Source organism: Myotis daubentonii, chromosome 15, assembly GCF_963259705.1.
Source record: "Myotis daubentonii chromosome 15, mMyoDau2.1, whole genome shotgun sequence".
NCBI lineage: Eukaryota > Metazoa > Chordata > Mammalia > Chiroptera > Vespertilionidae > Myotis > Myotis daubentonii.
In genome coordinates this window covers 2,449,781-2,465,630 of record NC_081854.1, presented here as the reverse complement: position 1 = coordinate 2,465,630, position 15,850 = coordinate 2,449,781, and the positions used below count along the sequence as shown (strand labels likewise).

General features: G+C 57.0%; 2 protein-coding genes across 3 annotated transcripts in view; one reads left to right on the top strand and one right to left on the bottom strand.

Annotated features, from left to right (window-relative positions):
* Positions 1-15,850, top strand: part of ZNF628 (zinc finger protein 628) — a 178,529-nt gene that overhangs the window by 58,554 nt on the left and 104,125 nt on the right. The gene's annotated exons all lie outside the window — the stretch shown is intronic.
* On the bottom strand, positions 37-7,143 carry TMEM150B (transmembrane protein 150B). Of its 2 annotated transcripts, none has more exons than XM_059665711.1 (8): positions 7,055-7,143; positions 6,577-6,736; positions 6,114-6,191; positions 5,718-5,777; positions 5,566-5,633; positions 4,084-4,211; positions 2,476-2,659; positions 37-1,114 (listed from the first exon to the last, which is right to left on the bottom strand). In XM_059665711.1, the coding sequence occupies exons 3-8, from the start codon at positions 6,179-6,181 to the stop codon at positions 897-899; spliced, it is 726 nt and encodes a 241-aa protein (XP_059521694.1). In that variant the 5' UTR covers positions 6,182-6,191; positions 6,577-6,736; positions 7,055-7,143; the 3' UTR covers positions 37-896. The 2 variants fall into 2 exon arrangements, with proteins under 2 accessions (XP_059521694.1, XP_059521693.1); XM_059665710.1 differs by having other exon boundaries at positions 6,919-7,132.

Genomic DNA, 15,850 nt, shown 5'->3' with positions numbered 1-15,850 from the left:
TGTTTCTATTTTATTTATTGATTAATTTATTATTAATTTATTTATTGATCAACCTCTCTGCGGGATGGGGCGGGGGAGGGACGGGGGCTGGTTGGGGTGGCTTAGCAGATCCGGACGGACAGGGCCATCTGTCCTTGTGTCATCCCCAACCCCCCCTTCCTGGGCCCCCCCTCCCCTGGCCCTTCCCCTCCCCCTCCCCCTCCCCCACGACCTTCTGTACGGATTTGCTCTCCGGAAGGAATTCTGGTTTCGCGTGATCCTGCCTGCGTCCGTGTCTCTGATTCCGCCGGCGGCAAAAAAAAAAAAAAAAAATTAATAATAACAACAATAAATAGCCTTGATCAGGGACGCTGGCTGGCTGGCCTTGGCCTCTCGTTTCCTGGGCGGCCCCGATGGCGGGGGCGGGGCCGCAGGGCAGGGGCGGACGGGCAGGGAGGTGCCAGCTCAGCAGCTGTTCGGAGCCCGGCCCCGCGGCGCGTGTGCACCACTAGGACCCAGGCCGGGCAGCCATGGCACATTCTCTTTTGTTGTTGGCAGTCTTCACCCGGGGATATTTCTCCATTGCTTTTACGTAGCGTGGACGGGAGCGGGGAGAGAGAGAGCGAAACATCGATGTGAGAGAGACACGTCGACCAGGTGCCTCTCACACTCGCCCAACCGGGGCCAGGCATCCAACCTGCAGCCCAGGTTCATGGCCTTGATCGGAATCAAACCGGCAACCCTTGGGTCCGTGGGCCGGCGCTCTAACCATTGAGCAACACTGGCCGGCGCCTGGCAAGTTCTTTAAAGTCCATCCCAACGGTTCACCCCTGAAGGTTCGTCCCCAGCGATGCATCTGGGGGCACAGAGGAGTCCGGGATCGGTCTCTGTCCTCTGCCGGGAGGGCCAGGCCGGGGTCAGAGCGCCTGGGCCAGCGGCGGCGGTGAGGTCTGCAGGGAGATGGGGGAGGCGGGCTGCAGGCTGGGGCTGGGCCCAGGCCGGAGACACAGGGTGCAGCCCTCCAGGCCGGAGAAGTCCACGGCCAGGAGGCCGAAGAGCAGGAAGAGCAGCATGGCCGCGGCCCACTCGCAGACGGCGGCGGCGGAGCGCTGCAGGCTGGTGTGGAGGATGACCACTGTACACCAGGGTCAAGGGCACTCCGCCACGAGAAGGGTCCTGGCGCCCCTGGGTGCCCCCAGACCGGGCAGGCGAGGCCGTGCCACCCTCCTCGGTGGCGCCCAGACACTCGCCAAGGGGTACCCTCCAGTCCTGCCTGCCTCTCAAACTGTTTCCCAAATATTTTCCCAGGCGGGTCCCTTCTGTTCGAAGGGCGCCCTCAATATTCTGGAACAAGGGTCTTAGCTCCCGTCAGCCTCGCTGAGCTCACAAAGGCTCCACCATCCCCCACTTGCCCAGGCGGACAGCCAGGCACCTTGCTTCTACCTCCACATATGCAGCGTTTCCTAAAGATACAGCCCCCAGCCCGGCTCCAGTGGCTCCAGTGGCTCCGTGGTTAAGCGTGGACCTATGAACCAGGAGGTCACGGTTCAATTCCCGGTCAGAGCACATGCACGGGTTGCGGGCTTGATCCCCAGTGTGGGGCGTGCAGGAGGCAGCCAATCAATGATTCTCATCGTTGATGTTTCTACCTCTCTCCCTTCCTCTCCGAAATATATATGGTGTGGAGATCCAGCGCCCTCTCGGCCTCCCTTCCATCCTCCTCCCCACGGAGGCCAGCAGGCCCAGTCTGCACCCCGCCTGCCTCTCTCAGAGCTCTCTTCCTGGCAGTGACAACCATCAGTCTGATAAAAACAACCACTCCATCTTACGGACAAGGAAACTGAGGCTCAGAGAGTGCTGGGCCTCAGCCAGAGGCCTGCTGGGCTGGGTTCCGGGGTGACTCAGAAGTGAGTTGGAATCGAGGTGCCACCTAGTGGCGTGTTGGTAAATGTCTGACAACCAGCTCTGATTTGTAGCAGCTGCCGCTTCCTGTGGTGTAAATACGCCCACCACCGCCATTCAAAGCGACTCACTGGCCTGGAGCCCAACACTCGCTCCACCCCTGAACTCCAGGCTGGGTCTTGGCCAAGAGACTCCTCCTGTCTGAACCTCAGTTTCCAGTCTTAGCCAGCATGATGCCGGGCCCAGAGCGGGCACCCCCAAAGGATCGGTTTAGCAGCCTCCCAGTATTAACTGGTCCCTCGCTATGCGCCAGGCGCCGATCCAAGCACCTCACATGTATCAGCTTCATTCCTTCCAACCCTGGGGCTGGCTCTGCATGTGACAGATGAGGAAACCGAGGCCAAAACCCAGCCGAGCCTCCCCCAGCTGAATGTGGACAAGGTGGGGTTGCAACCCAGGCAGCGTGCCCCCCCCCCCCACACACACATCGGCACTCTCTGATGACTGTCCTATGACGGGCACATCCACACTAGCACACAGCAGACCCCCCACCCCCCATGAAGAACCACCCCAAGCCCCGCCCCTAAAGGATACTGGTCACCAAGAGGACGGTGCAGAGGCTGCAGAGGAGCAGGCGGAGCGGCCCGATCCACGGGGCCCCGGGCTGGGGCAGGCTCTTCATCCTCCAGGAGAGAAAGAGCTGCAGCCAGAAGTAGACATGGCCGACGAAGAGGGCCAAGAAGGCGCCCGTCAGGTGCGTGGCCAGCTGGTTCTTTTGCTGGAAGGAGGAGGAGCAGCAGGGAGAGGTGAGGGGGAAGACCCCTGCAGAGGCCAGGCCCCTGGCCAACCCCATGCACAGTGATTGACAACCGCCGCGCCCAATGATCGTGTCCCTGAGTACAAGCATCAGCTGTCCTCAGCTCTGGGAGGGCGGGCATTTAAATGTCCTTCACCGCTAGGGCCTCAATCCCTAAAACAGTGACGGCTCGAAGCAGAGGCTCAGGTAGATGCTGGTGCAATAAATCTCTTCTTCTCACCCGGGGTTTGGGAGAGTAGGTGTTGCCGCCAAGGGAATAAAAATTGGGGTTTGGCCTTAACTGGTGTGGCTCAGTGGATAGAGCGTCAGCCTGCGGACTGAAGGGTCCCGGGTTCGATTCCGGCCAAGGGAACATGCCCGGGATTAAGGGCTGGATCTCCAGTAGGGGGCGTGCACGAGGCAGCTAATCCATGATTCTCATCATTGATGTTCCTATCTCTCTCTCCCTCTCCCTTCCTCGCTGAAAATCAATTAAATAAAATTTTTTTTTGAAAAATATATTTTATTGATTTTTAGAGAGAGGAAGGGAGAGGGATAGAGTTAGAAACATCGATGAGAGAGAAACATCCATCAGCTGCCTCCAGCACACTCCCTACTGGGGATGTGCCCGCAGCCAAGGTACATGCCCCTGACCAGAAATGAACCTGGGACCCTTCAGTCCACAGGCCGACGCTCTATCCACTGAGCCAAACCGGTTAGGGCAATTAAATAAAATTTTTTTTAAAGCGAGAGAGAATGCGTAAATGAACGGATGTGCAGATATGACGGGGGACATTTGCTGACAAGTTGGAGGGAGCCTCCGGTCCGACACCCTGTGGCTGGAGGCAGACATTGTACAGTGAAATGATAACGCTACATCCATCAGTGGCATTTCTCCCATCGCGTGTGCATTCGTTTATTCTGCAAAGATCTACGGAGCTTCGCGGTTAGCAACGTGCGTTCCAGAGTCTGTGAATATGGGTTCGTATCCGACCATGAAAAACACCTCCCCGTGGGATCTGGCCGGGAAGGACCCGCCTGGAGTTCGTTTGCAGAGTAGGTACAGCCTGGGGCAAACTCCGCCAAAGTGGCCAACATCGAGAATGAGTGACTAGCAGTCCTTTCATCACCGATGACTGTCCTATGACGGGCAACCTCCCAGCGTGCGGCGGAATCACTAGAAAGCGCCTCCCACGCGGCGCTCCATTCAGACAGCCGCCCTAAGGAGTCACCCCGCATGCCCACGGCCCGAGAACCGCAAAGAAATACATGTCCCAGGAGGCTATGCGGCGCCGCGCCCCCCGCAAAGAAGTAACCGGCCGCCCCGGAGGATGCTGGGAGTTGTAGTCCCAGATGGTAGCCGGCCGGACCCCAGGGCTGGGCTCCAGGGGCCGACTTCCACTCACCTGGAAATTGCCCACCACGGAGGTGCCGAAGGCACAGAGGAGCCCTGACCAGAGGATCAGCTGGTTAGACCACTTCCCGACGCCCCAGTCCCGGAACTGGTGGTATCGGAGAATGCAGATCCAGGCGGCTGCGAGGAAAGGGAAGTGGGGGGGTAGTGTGGCGCGGGAGAGGCTGGGGGTGCAGGGGTGGGGGGCAAATCCCGGACTTAGGGGAGGAGAGGGTGGGGCCTGGGCTCCTGGATCTGAGGGAGGAGGGGCTGGGGGCCTGGGCTCCTGGGTCTGAGGGAGGAGGGGCTGGTGGTCTGGGCTCCTGGGTCTGAGGGAGGAGGGGCTGGTGGTCTGGGCTTCTGGGTCTGAGGGAGGAGGGGCTGGGGGTCTGGGCTCCTGGGTCTGAGGGAGGAGGGGCTGGGGTCTGGGCTCCTGGGTCTGAGGGAGGAGGGGCTGGGGGCCTGGGCTCCTGGGTCTGAGGGAGGAGGGGCTGGGGGCCTGGGCTCCTGGGTCTGAGGGAGGAGGGGCTGGGGGCCTGGGCTCCTGGGTCTGAGGGAGGAGTCTGGGGGCCTGGACGCCTGGGTCTGAGGGAGGAGGGGCTGGGGGCCTAGACTCCTGGGTCTGAGGGAGGAGGCTGGGGGCCTGGACTCCTGGGTCTGAGGGAGGAGGGGCTGGGGGCCTGGGCTCCTGGGTCTGAGGGAGGAGGGGCTGGGGGCCTGGGCTCCTGGGTCTGAGGGAGGAGTCTGGGGGCCTGGACTCCTGGGTCTGAGGGAGGAGGGGCTGGGGGCCTGGGCTCCTGGGTCTGAGGGAGGAGGGGCTGGGGGCCTGGGCTCCTGGGACAGAGGGAGGAGGGGCTGGGGGCCTGGGGGCCTGGGTCTGAGGGAGGAGGCTGGGGGCCTGGGCTCCTGGGTCTGAGGGAGGAGGGCCTGGGGGCCTGGGCTCCTGGGACAGAGGGAGGAGGCTGGGGGCCTGGACTCCTGGGTCTGAGGGAGGAGGAGCTGGGGGCCTGGACTCCTGGGTCTGAGGGAGGAGGGGCTGGGGGCCTGGGCTCCTGGGTCTGAGGGAGGAGGCTGGGGGCCTGGACTCCTGGGTCTGAGGGAGGAGGAGCTGGGGGCCTGGACTCCTGGGTCTGAGGGAGGAGGGCCTGGGGGCCTGGGCTCCTGGGTCTGAGGGAGGAGGGGCTGGGGGCCTGGGCTCCTGGGTCTGAGGGAGGAGGCTGGGGGCCTGGGCTCCTGGGTCTGAGGGAGGAGGCTGGGGGCCTGGACTCCTGGGTCTGAGGGAGGAGGGGCTGGGGGCCTGGGCTCCTGGGTCTGAGGGAGGAGGCTGGGGGCCTGGACTCCTGGGTCTGAGGGAGGAGGCTGGGGGCCTGGACTCCTGGGTCTGAGGGAGGAGGGCCTGGGGGCCTGGGCTCCTGGGACAGAGGGAGGAGGGGCTGGGGGTCTATCCTGCAGGGTGAGAGGGGGCGGCTCTGGGGGGAGGGGCTGGGACAGTTACCCATAGCAGCTCCCATGTTGAGCAGCTGGCTGAAGATGCAGCTCTGGGGCGGGTAGGATCCGCAGAGACTGGGGAAAATACGGGATCACCTGTGGCTCCACGGAGCCGGGACCCCCGTTCCGCCCTCTGGCCTCGCCAGGCGCCCTCACTACCTGATATAGGGGATGCCTTCCGTCAGGTTCACAGTCTTGTTGGCCACAGCGATTGCGAAACTGAAGGAGGGTAAGACGTCCAATGAGCAGCTGCTTTCCAGGCAACTTTTTCCGTTACCCAGAAACCAGACTGCCTCCTCCCTCAGACCCAGGAGTCCAGGCCCCCAGCCCTCCTCCTTCAGACCCAGGAGTCCAGGCCCCCAGCCCCTCCTCCCTCAGACCCAGGAGTCCAGGCCCCCAGCCCCTCCTCCCTCAGACCCAGGAGTCCAGGCCCCCAGCCCCTCCTCCCTCAGACCCAGGAGTCCAGGCCCCCAGCCCCTCCTCCCTCAGACCCAGGAGCCCAGGCCCCAGCCCCTCCTCCCTCAGACCCAGGCATCATCTACCCATAACACTCACACAGTCCAGATGCTGGTGGCAGCCCAGAGGGCCAGGAAGGCAGGCAGCAGGGCCAGGTAGCCCCACATGCCCAGGGCTCTGCAGAGGAGGACAGGGCCACTGATGAATCTCGCTTTCTCCCTGTCTCTCTGTCTCTGTGTGTGTGTGTGTGTCTCTGTGTGTGTGTGTGTGTGTCTGTGTCTGTGCGTCAGGAGGGTCCAGACCTATCAGATCTTGGCTGCCTGCCTCTGAGGCCCCCATTGGCTCCCAGGCAGGAGGAAGGGCGGATGGGGGGGTGGGGGACTCGGGGAAGTGGGGTGTGGCCTGGTCAGGTGCGCCAGCTCTCAGCCTGGGCACTTCCCCTCCGTTCAGATGCCCTTTAACCTTTATCCTCAGGTGCCTCCAGCTGCCCTCCTCTCACCCACCTTCAGAGTCTCACCCCTGCCAGCCTCTGGCTCCCCCCCCTCCCCACTGCAATGCTCACCTGCTGGGCTCCAGCTCTCCGGTCCGGTCCGGTTCCTTGGTCCTGTCGGGGGCAACTGGGGCGACTGGTGGTGTGAACGGCTCAGAGAGGAAATGCTGGGGATTGGGGGTGGGGCTTGGACAGTGGGCGGCTTTCAAAGAAAAGCAAAGTCCACGACAACCTGAGTGACGGGACCAGAGTCTGGCTGCCACTGTGGAGGGACGTCACCCCCAAAAGGCCACTTCCGCCTGCTCGGAACCAGGCAGCTCCTCAGCATCAGGAGGCCCCCAACTTCCTTCCTCCCACTTCATAGGTTCCACATGCCAACCCCCAGCCCTCATCCTCCCGGGACCCGCCAATCACCCGCCCATCGGAGCCTCCAGCTCTCTCTTCCTCCCAGGAGGGGCAGGGGTGGGGAACCCAGACATCCAGGCCCCCAGGCCCTCCTGGAGCAAATGCTTTCCTTCCGATCCCGGGGGTCCCACTGCCCCGCTCCTACCGTCTGGGGGACCCAGAATCCAGGCCCGCAGGTCCACGCCCTTTCCAAGGGCACTTCTGTGGGCGGGCTGCTGGCTCTGGGCCCTGTGACCCCGCCTCCTTTCCAGCTGCTGACCCCCCTCCCTGCTCTCCCTTCCTCCCGGAGGGCGGAGGGCTGGGGGTTCCCCAGCCGGCAGGGCCTGGGTGGGAGGGAGGGAGACCTCGGTGATGACATCTCCATCTGAGAGCCTTCCCAGAAAGCAGCTGCTGCCTCCACTTCTGCTCCCACAGGCAGCCCTGCACTTTCCCGCTCCTTTCTACCCACCCCGCCCCCAATCTTGGGTGTTGGGGTCCCAGCCTCCACCCGCTTCCCCAGGACCCAGGAGTCCTGGCCCCCAGCCCCTCCTCCCTCAGACCCAGGAGCCCAGGCCCCCAGCCCCTCCTCCCTCAGACCCAGGAGTCCAGGCCCCCAGCCCCTCTTCCCTCAGACCCAGGAGTCCAGGCCCCCAGCTCCTCCTCCCTCGGACCCAGGAGCCCAGGCCCCCAGCTCCTCCTCCCTCAGACCAGGAGTCCAGGCCCCCAGCCCCTCCTCCCTCAGACCCAGGAGTCCAGGCCCCCAGCCCCTCCTCCCTCTGACCCAGGAGCCCAGGCCCCAGCCCCTCCTCCCTCTGACCCAGGAGTCCAGGCCCCCAGCCCCTCCTCCCTCAGACCCAGGAGTCCAGGCCCCCAGCTCCTCCTCCCTCGGACCCAGGAGCCCAGGCCCCCAGCTCCTCCTCCCTCAGACCTAGGAGTCCAGGCCCCCAGCTCCTCCTCCCTCAGACCCAGGAGCCCAGGCCCCCAGCCTCCTCCCTCAGACCCAGGAGTCCTGGCCCCCAGCCCCTCCTCCCTCAGACCCAGGAGTCCAGGCCCCCAGCTCCTCCTCCCTCAGACCCAGGAGCCCAGGCCCCCAGCCTCCTCCCTCAGACCCAGGAGTCCAGGCCCCCAGCCCCTCCTCCCTCAGCACCCACCCGCTCCTTTTGAAAATTGGGACACAATTCACAAAACATGAAATTAGCCATTTCGAAATATAAAATTCCGTGGCATTTAGGACTTCCCATTGTTGTGCAACCCCCTCTCCCCTCCTTCCAGTCCCAGAGGTTTCTCATCTCCCCAGAAGGAGGCCTGGTACCCCTGGAGCAGGCCCTCCCCATCCCTCCTTCCCCAGCCGCTGGCCACTCCTCACTGCCCACTGTCGCCGTGGACCTGTCCCCGCGGGGACATTCTCCCTAAAGCCAGCGGTGGGCATCCCTGGGTCCTCCAGGCGACGCTCAATGCCGCCAAGGAGCCGCCTGGGGGCGTGCGGGCCGCCCTGCTCTGCCCACACCTGGGCCTCCCGGGCTTGCCCTGTCCTGAGGTCCTCCAGGAAGAGATGGAGGAATTTCTTGGGAATGATGCCAGAGAGAGATAAAGGGGAGAGGGAGCAGGGACAGGCAGAGAAAAGCCTTCGGATTGGGACATAGGTCAGCCACCTGCACAGGGAGACGGGGAGGGGGAGAGCTCAGCTCTGCCAAAGCCCACCCCACCCCACGCCTGGGCCGATGAAGCGTGAAGATTTCCCGCGTGGGCCTGGCCGGAGAAACAGAAAGCTGGCTGCTGGCTGCCCGGGGCTGGGGGAAGCGGCTGGCCGTGACTGCTTAGTCACTTCCTCTGGGGAGATGACAATGGTCTAGAAGCAGGTAGAAGTGACAGTGGCAGGACCGTGTCACCGTGTCACCGTGTCCCCTAGTGAGAGGTCACGGAATCACACACCTTCTAGCGGTGGGAGTGGTGGATGTTGTGTTATGTGATTCCAGAGAGAAGAGAGAGAGAGAGAGAGACATCAACGGTGAGAGAATCATTGATCGGCTGCCTCCTGCATGACCCCCCGCGGGATGGAGCCTGCAACCCAACCGGGCCTGTGCCCTGACCGGGAATCGAACCCTGACCTCCTGGTTCATAGACAGACGCTCAGTCACCGAGCCACGCCAGCCGGGCGCCAAGCGTATCCTTAATAAACCCGCTTGCTTTGCTTCCTTAGTCAAAATCTCTTGCTTTAGCCCTAACCAGTGTGGCTCAGTGGATAGAGCGTCGGCCTGCGGACTGAAGGGTCCCGGGTTCGATTCCGGTCAAGAGCATGTACTGTGGTTGCGGGCACATCCCCAGTAGGGGGTGTGCAGGAGGCAGCTGATTGGTGTTTCTCTCTCATCGATGTTTCTAACTCTCTATCCCTCTCCCTTCCTCTCTGTAAAAAATCAATTAAATATATATTTTTAAAAATCTCTTGCTTTATTTCAGCACCGCTTTCTGTCACTCATCTGAATTCGTTCTCACAAGCAGGAGAGGAGCCGAGGATGGGGGGGGTCCCGCTCCGACCCAGGCGGCTCTCCAGGAACACATTCGTCTGAGTGTGTGTTCTTGTCTGTATGCATTCAGCCAAGTAGCATTTCACCCACCCACCTACCCGCTCTCCCCGCCTCGCCATTCAATCATCATGTATTCAGTTCACCACCCAGCCGCTCTCCAAGGCTCTATCCATCCCTCGAACTATTCTCTCCTCCACCCCCTTCTTTCCTTCTTTAATTCATTCTATTGGTTCCCTCTTCCCACGAACCCTGCAATCCGTCGGTCAGATGAGCCATCCACTTTCCATGGATCCCGTCACTGAAACGACCATCTGTACTAGCGTCCAGCAGCTGCTGTGACAAATGCCCACCAAGCCAGTGGCTGAGCAACAACGGAGGTTTGCTCCCTTGCAGTTTTGGTGGGTGGGATCTCAGCATCAGTTTTTTTGTTTTTGTTTTAATATATTTTTATTGATTTTTTTTACAGAGAGGAAGGGAGAGGGATAGAGAGTTAGAAACATCGATGAGAGAGACACATCAATCAGCTGCCTCCTGCACACCCCCCACTGAGGATGTGCCCGCAACTAAGGTACATGCCCTTGACCGGACTGGAACCTGGGACCCTTGAGTCTGCAGACTGATGCTCTATCCACTGAGCCAAACCGATTAGGGCTATTTTTGTTTCTTGAGCTTAAATCAAGATGTTGGCTGGGCCGTGCTTCCTCTGGAGGTTTTAAAAAAAAATACATATATATATATATATATATATATATATATATATATATATATATATATATATATATATAAAGATTTCAGAGAGGAAGGGAGAGAGAGGGAGAGAGAAACATCAATGATGAGAGAGAATCAGTGATCGGCTGCCTCTTGCACGCCCCCTACTGGGGATTGAGTCCGTAACCCACGCATGTGCCCTAACACAACTGAAACCCACAACCTTTCAGGTGCATGAGACGAAGCCCAATCAATCGAGCCACACTGGCCAGGGCTCTGCATTTTCATTTTTTCCTTTCTTTTTATTTATACAAATATATTTTATTGATTTTTTACAGAGAGGAAGGGAGAGGGATAGAGAGTTAGAAACAGCGATGAGAAACATCGATCAGCTGCCTCCTGCACACCCCCCACTGGGTATGTGCCCACAACCAAGGTACATGCCCTTGACCAGAATGGAACCTGGGACCCTTCAGTCCGCAGGCCGACGCTCTATCCACTGAGCCACACCGGTTAGGGCCAACAGAACATTTTGAAGTTATTTATTTAGTTTAGATGTTTTCGTTAGCAAATAAGCATTAAAAACAACTCAACCATTCAACATAACACTGATTTTACACCATCAAGTAATGTGGACATTCCCCAAGTTTCCTAACCCTCGGGAATAACAATACGATATTTGCATTTCTTGTGCACATTCCTCAACTAGAATAAATAATGAAAGGAGAGCTGCCCTAACCGGTTTGGCTCAGTGGATAGAGCGTCGGCCTGCAGACTCAAGGGTCCCAGGTTCCATTCCGGTCAAGGGCATGTACCTGGGTTGCGGGCACATACCCAGTAGGGAGTGTGCAGGAGGCAGCTGATCGATGTTTCTCTCTCATCGATGTTTCTGACTCTCTATCCCTCTCCCTTCCTCTCTGTAAAAAATCAATAAAATATATTTTTTTAAAAAAAGGAGATCTGTGATAGCACAGGTTATGGGTCATGCCAATTATGTGAAGACTAGAGGCCCGATGCAGGAAAATTCATGCAAGAGTAGGCCTTCCTTCCCCTTGGTTGCTGGCACCGGCTTCCCTCCGGCACCCGGGACCCAGGCTGCCCTCCTCCGGCCACTGGCAGGTACCCGGGACCCAGGCTGGCTTCCCTCCACCCCGGCTTCATCAGGAATGACATCCAGAAGACCTCTGGTCTAATTAACATATTACCCTTTATTATTATAGATGTGTCCTCAAGTCCTATAATGCTGGTGAGCACTTATTCAATGGATCTCCATCCCATAAGCCCTTTCAACTCACCCTAAAGACCCCAGGGCTCTGCACTTTCATTTTGCTCTGGGACCCACCGATTATTCTGAAGCCGGTCCTGGGTCTAGGAAGCGAAGGCAGAGCTAGGAAGTGGCTGGGGCGGGCGGGCTCCTCCCACGGGGGAGGTTCTCCCTGCGGAGGGGACCCTTGAGCAAAGACCTGGAGAAGGTGAGACCGTGGCTCTGCGTGTGCAGCGTTCCTGGCAGGGGTGCCAGCAGGGAAAAACCTTGAGGTGAGGGGAGTTCAGCCTCCAGCAACGAGACCAACGAGAGTGTGTCAGAGTGAGAAGTGATGGGGAGAAAAATGAAGGATAAGACCAAATAGCCCTGGCCAGTGTGGCTCAGTGGATAGAGCGTCGGCCTGTGGACCGAAGGGTCCCAGGTTCAATTCCGGTCAAGGGCACATGCCAGGGTTGTGGGCTCGATCCCCAGTGGGGGCCGTGCAGGAGGCAGCCGATCCATGATTCTCTCTCATCATTGATATTGCTCTCTCTCCCTCTCCCTTCCTCTCTGAAATCAATAAAGAAATATACTTAAAAAAACAATCAGCCCTAACCGGTGTGGCTCAGTGGATAGAGCATCAGCCTGCAGACTCAAGGGTCCTGGGTTCGATTCCGGTCAAGGGCATGTACCTGGGTTGCGGGCACATCCCCAGTGGGGGGTGTGCAGGAGGCAGCTGATCGATGTCTCTCATTGATGTTTCTAACTCTCTATCCCTCTCCCTTCCTCTCTGTGAAAAAGAAACAAAATAGAAATAAAAAAAAATCAGACAAATAATGAGGGGAGACATTGGGAGAACATCGAGGTGTGTGTCAGTTAACGACAGCCGCCTAAAGCAACCGTAAGCGTTTATCTCCCCCGGTTCCTGTGGGTCGGGAGCTCAGGGGTGGCGTCAGGTGGGTGGGTCTGGTTTGGAGTCGCGCTCCCCAAGGTGTCCATCAGGGCATCGGCGTCCAAAGGCGTGGCAGAGAGAGGAAGGCTGTGCCCGCGCTGACTCACATGACTGCCAAGCCGTTGGCAGGAGTTTCAGTTCCTCTCTGGCTGTTGGCCCGAGGCCTTGGTTCCTTAACGGGTGGACTTCTCCGGAAGGCGGCTTCCATGGCCTCTGGACACGGCGCCAAGTCCCCGCCGAGGGCTGATCCCAGGAAGCCAGGAGGAAGCCGCCGCGTGTCTCCGATGGACTAGCCTTGAACATGCCGTCAGTTTTGCAATACGCTTTTGGTTACCAGCTTAGTCCTGTCCGAGGTGGAAGAAGCTACGTGAGGGTGGGAATCCCGGGGCAGGAGGCGGTGGCTCAGGGTCATCTTGGAGGCTGGCTACTAAGATTCGAATCCATTGCACGGTGATGAGGATGTGATGATGCTGGTGGTGATGATGTGGGTGATGATGCAGTGATGATGATGCTGGTGGTGATGATAGTGATAATGATAATAGTGGTGAGTTGTGATTATGATGGTGTTGATGCTGATGCTGAGATGGTGATGATGATGCTGGTGATGATGATGGTGATGGTGATGATGATGGTGATGATGGTGATGGTGATGATGATGGTGATGATGGTGATGATGGTGATGATGATGGTGATGATGGTGATGATGATGGTGATGATGGTGATGATGGTGATGATGATGGTGATGATGGTGATGGTCATAATGATGGTGGTGATGATGGTGATGATGCTGGTAATGATGATGGTGATGATGATGGTGATGGTGATGATGATGGTGGTGGTGATGATGATGATGATAGTGATAATGGTGATGCTGGTGATAGTGGTGGTGGTGATGATGGTGATAATGATAATAGTGGTGGGTTGATGATTATGATGGTGATGATGATGATGAGGATGATGATGGAAATGGTAGTGATGATCATGATGGCAATGATGATATAGATATGTGTGGGTATGCATAGGTATACATAGATGGAGATATATGTATATTAACATAGAGTATGTAATACTTATATTTTATTCTATGATATACATTATAAATATTTTTATTTTTTTAAAATATATATATATATATTTTTTTATTTTATTGATTTTTTACAGAGAGGAAGGGAGAGAGATAGAGAGTTAGAAACATCGATTAGCCGCCTCCTGCACATCTCCTACTGGGGATGTGCCCGCAACCCAGGTACATGCCCTTGACCGGAATCGAACCTGGGACCTTTCAGTCCACAGGCCGACGCTCTATCCACTGAGCCAAACCGGTTTTGGCTAAATATATTTTATTGATTTTTTACAGAGAGGAAGAGAGAGAGACAGAGAGCTAGAAACATCGATCAGCTGCCTCCTGCACATCCCCCACTGGGGAAGCGCCCGCAACCCAGGCACATGCCCTTGACCGGAATCGAACCTGGGACCCTTCAGTCCGCAGGCCGACGCTCTATCCGCTGAGCCAAACCAGCTTTGGCCATTATAAATATTTTTAGCCAGAACCGGTTTGGCTCAGTGGATGAAGCATCGGCCTGCAGACTCAAGGGTCCCGGGTTCGATTCTGGTCAAGGGCATGTACCTTGGTTGCGGGCACATTCCCAGTGGGGGGCATGCAGGAGGCAGCTGATCGATGTTTCTCTCTCATCTATGTTTCTGGCTCTCTATCCCTCTCCCTTCCTCTCTGTAAAAAGTCAATAAAATATATTAAAAAATATTTTTATTGAGATCAGAGAGGAAGGGAGAGGGAAAGAGAGATTGAGACATTAATGATGAGAGAGAATCATTGATAGGCTACCCCCTGCACCCTCCCCACCGGGGATCGAGCCTGCAACCCGGCATGTGCCCTGACCGGGAATCAAACCCGTGATCTCCTGGTTCATAGGTCAACACTCAACCACTGAGCCACTTCAGCCAGGCTTGATTTTTTTTTAGATTCCACAATAGATAGTATTGCACAGTATTAGTCTTTCTTTGACTCATTTCTCTCTGCATAATGCCCTCGGGTTCATCTATGCTGATGGAATTGGCAGGATTTTCTTCTTCCTCATAGCTGAGGAGTAATGTTGCATTGTGTATATAAATCATATTTCCTTTAGCCATTCATCCATGGAGGGACACTTGGGTGGTTTCCAGGTCTTAGCTGTTGTGAATGAGGCTGAAATAAACATGGGGGTGGGGGGCGCGTGCAGCTATAACTTCAAAATCCCGATTTCATTTTCTCTTGGATTTACACCCAGAAGTGGAATCGCTGGATCAGTAGCAGCTCTATTTTTTTTTTAAATCCTCACGCAAGGATATTTTTTTCCATTGGTCTTTAGAGAGAATGGAAGGGAGGAAGGGAGGGAGGGGAAGAGAGAGTAACAACAATGTGAGAGAGACACATCAACTGGTTGCCTCCTGCATGCGAATGGAGGCGCCTGGGGATCAAACCTGCAATTGATATGTGCCCTTGACTGGGAATCAAACCTGAGACCCTCCAGTCCTGGGGCTGATGCTCTAACCACTGAGTCAAACCGGCCAGGGCTCCATTTAAAAAAAAAAATTATTGATTTCAGAGAGGGAGAGGGAGAGATAGAAACATCAATGATGAGAGAGAATCATTGATCGGCTGCCTCCTGCACGCCCCCTTCTGGGGATATAGCCCGCAACCCGAGCATGTGCCCTTGACTGGAATCGAACCCAGGACCTTCCAGTCTGCAGGCCAATGCTCTATCCACTGAGCCAAACCAGTTCAGGCCAGGGCTCCATTTTTAATTTTTAAAAATTTTATTTTTTAATATATATTTTTATTGATTTCAGAGAGGAAGGGAGAAGGAGAGAGAGATAAAAACATCAATGATGAGAGAGAATCATGGATCAGCTGCCTCCTGCAAGCCCCCCACTGGGGATCGAGCCCTCTTGGGAATCAAACCAGTGACCTCTTGGTTCATAAGTTGACGCTCAACCATTAGGGCCATTTTTAAATTTTTAAGGAACTTCCATACTGTTTTTCATAGTAGCTGCACCAATTTATTTATTTATGTATAATCCTCACCTGAGGATATTTTTCCTTTGAATTTTAGAGAGGGTGGAAGAGAGCAGGAAAGACAGAGAGAAACATTAATGTGAGAGAAGCACATCAGTTGGTTGCCTCCTGCACGAGCCCCAACCAGGACCCCCGGCCAGGGAGGGGCCTGCAACTAAGTCACTTGCCCTTGACGGGAATCGAACCCGGGACCCTTTGGTCCGCAGGCCAAAGCTCTATCCACTGAGCCACACCGGCCAGGGGACAGAGTAGCTGCACCAATTTATATTCCCACCAGCAGCCATGTGCCACCTTGAGAGACACCCAGCCCATCGTGTCCCTGCATCTTGTGAAGGTGGGACCCAAGGAAGCCACCTGGTGTCGCTAAGGCTTCTCCAGGGTCCCAGTGCACCGCGGCTCCAAGGTTCTGCATTCCTGCCCAGCTCCCATGGGTCGGCTGGCTGCCGCTGCCGCTGCCCCAC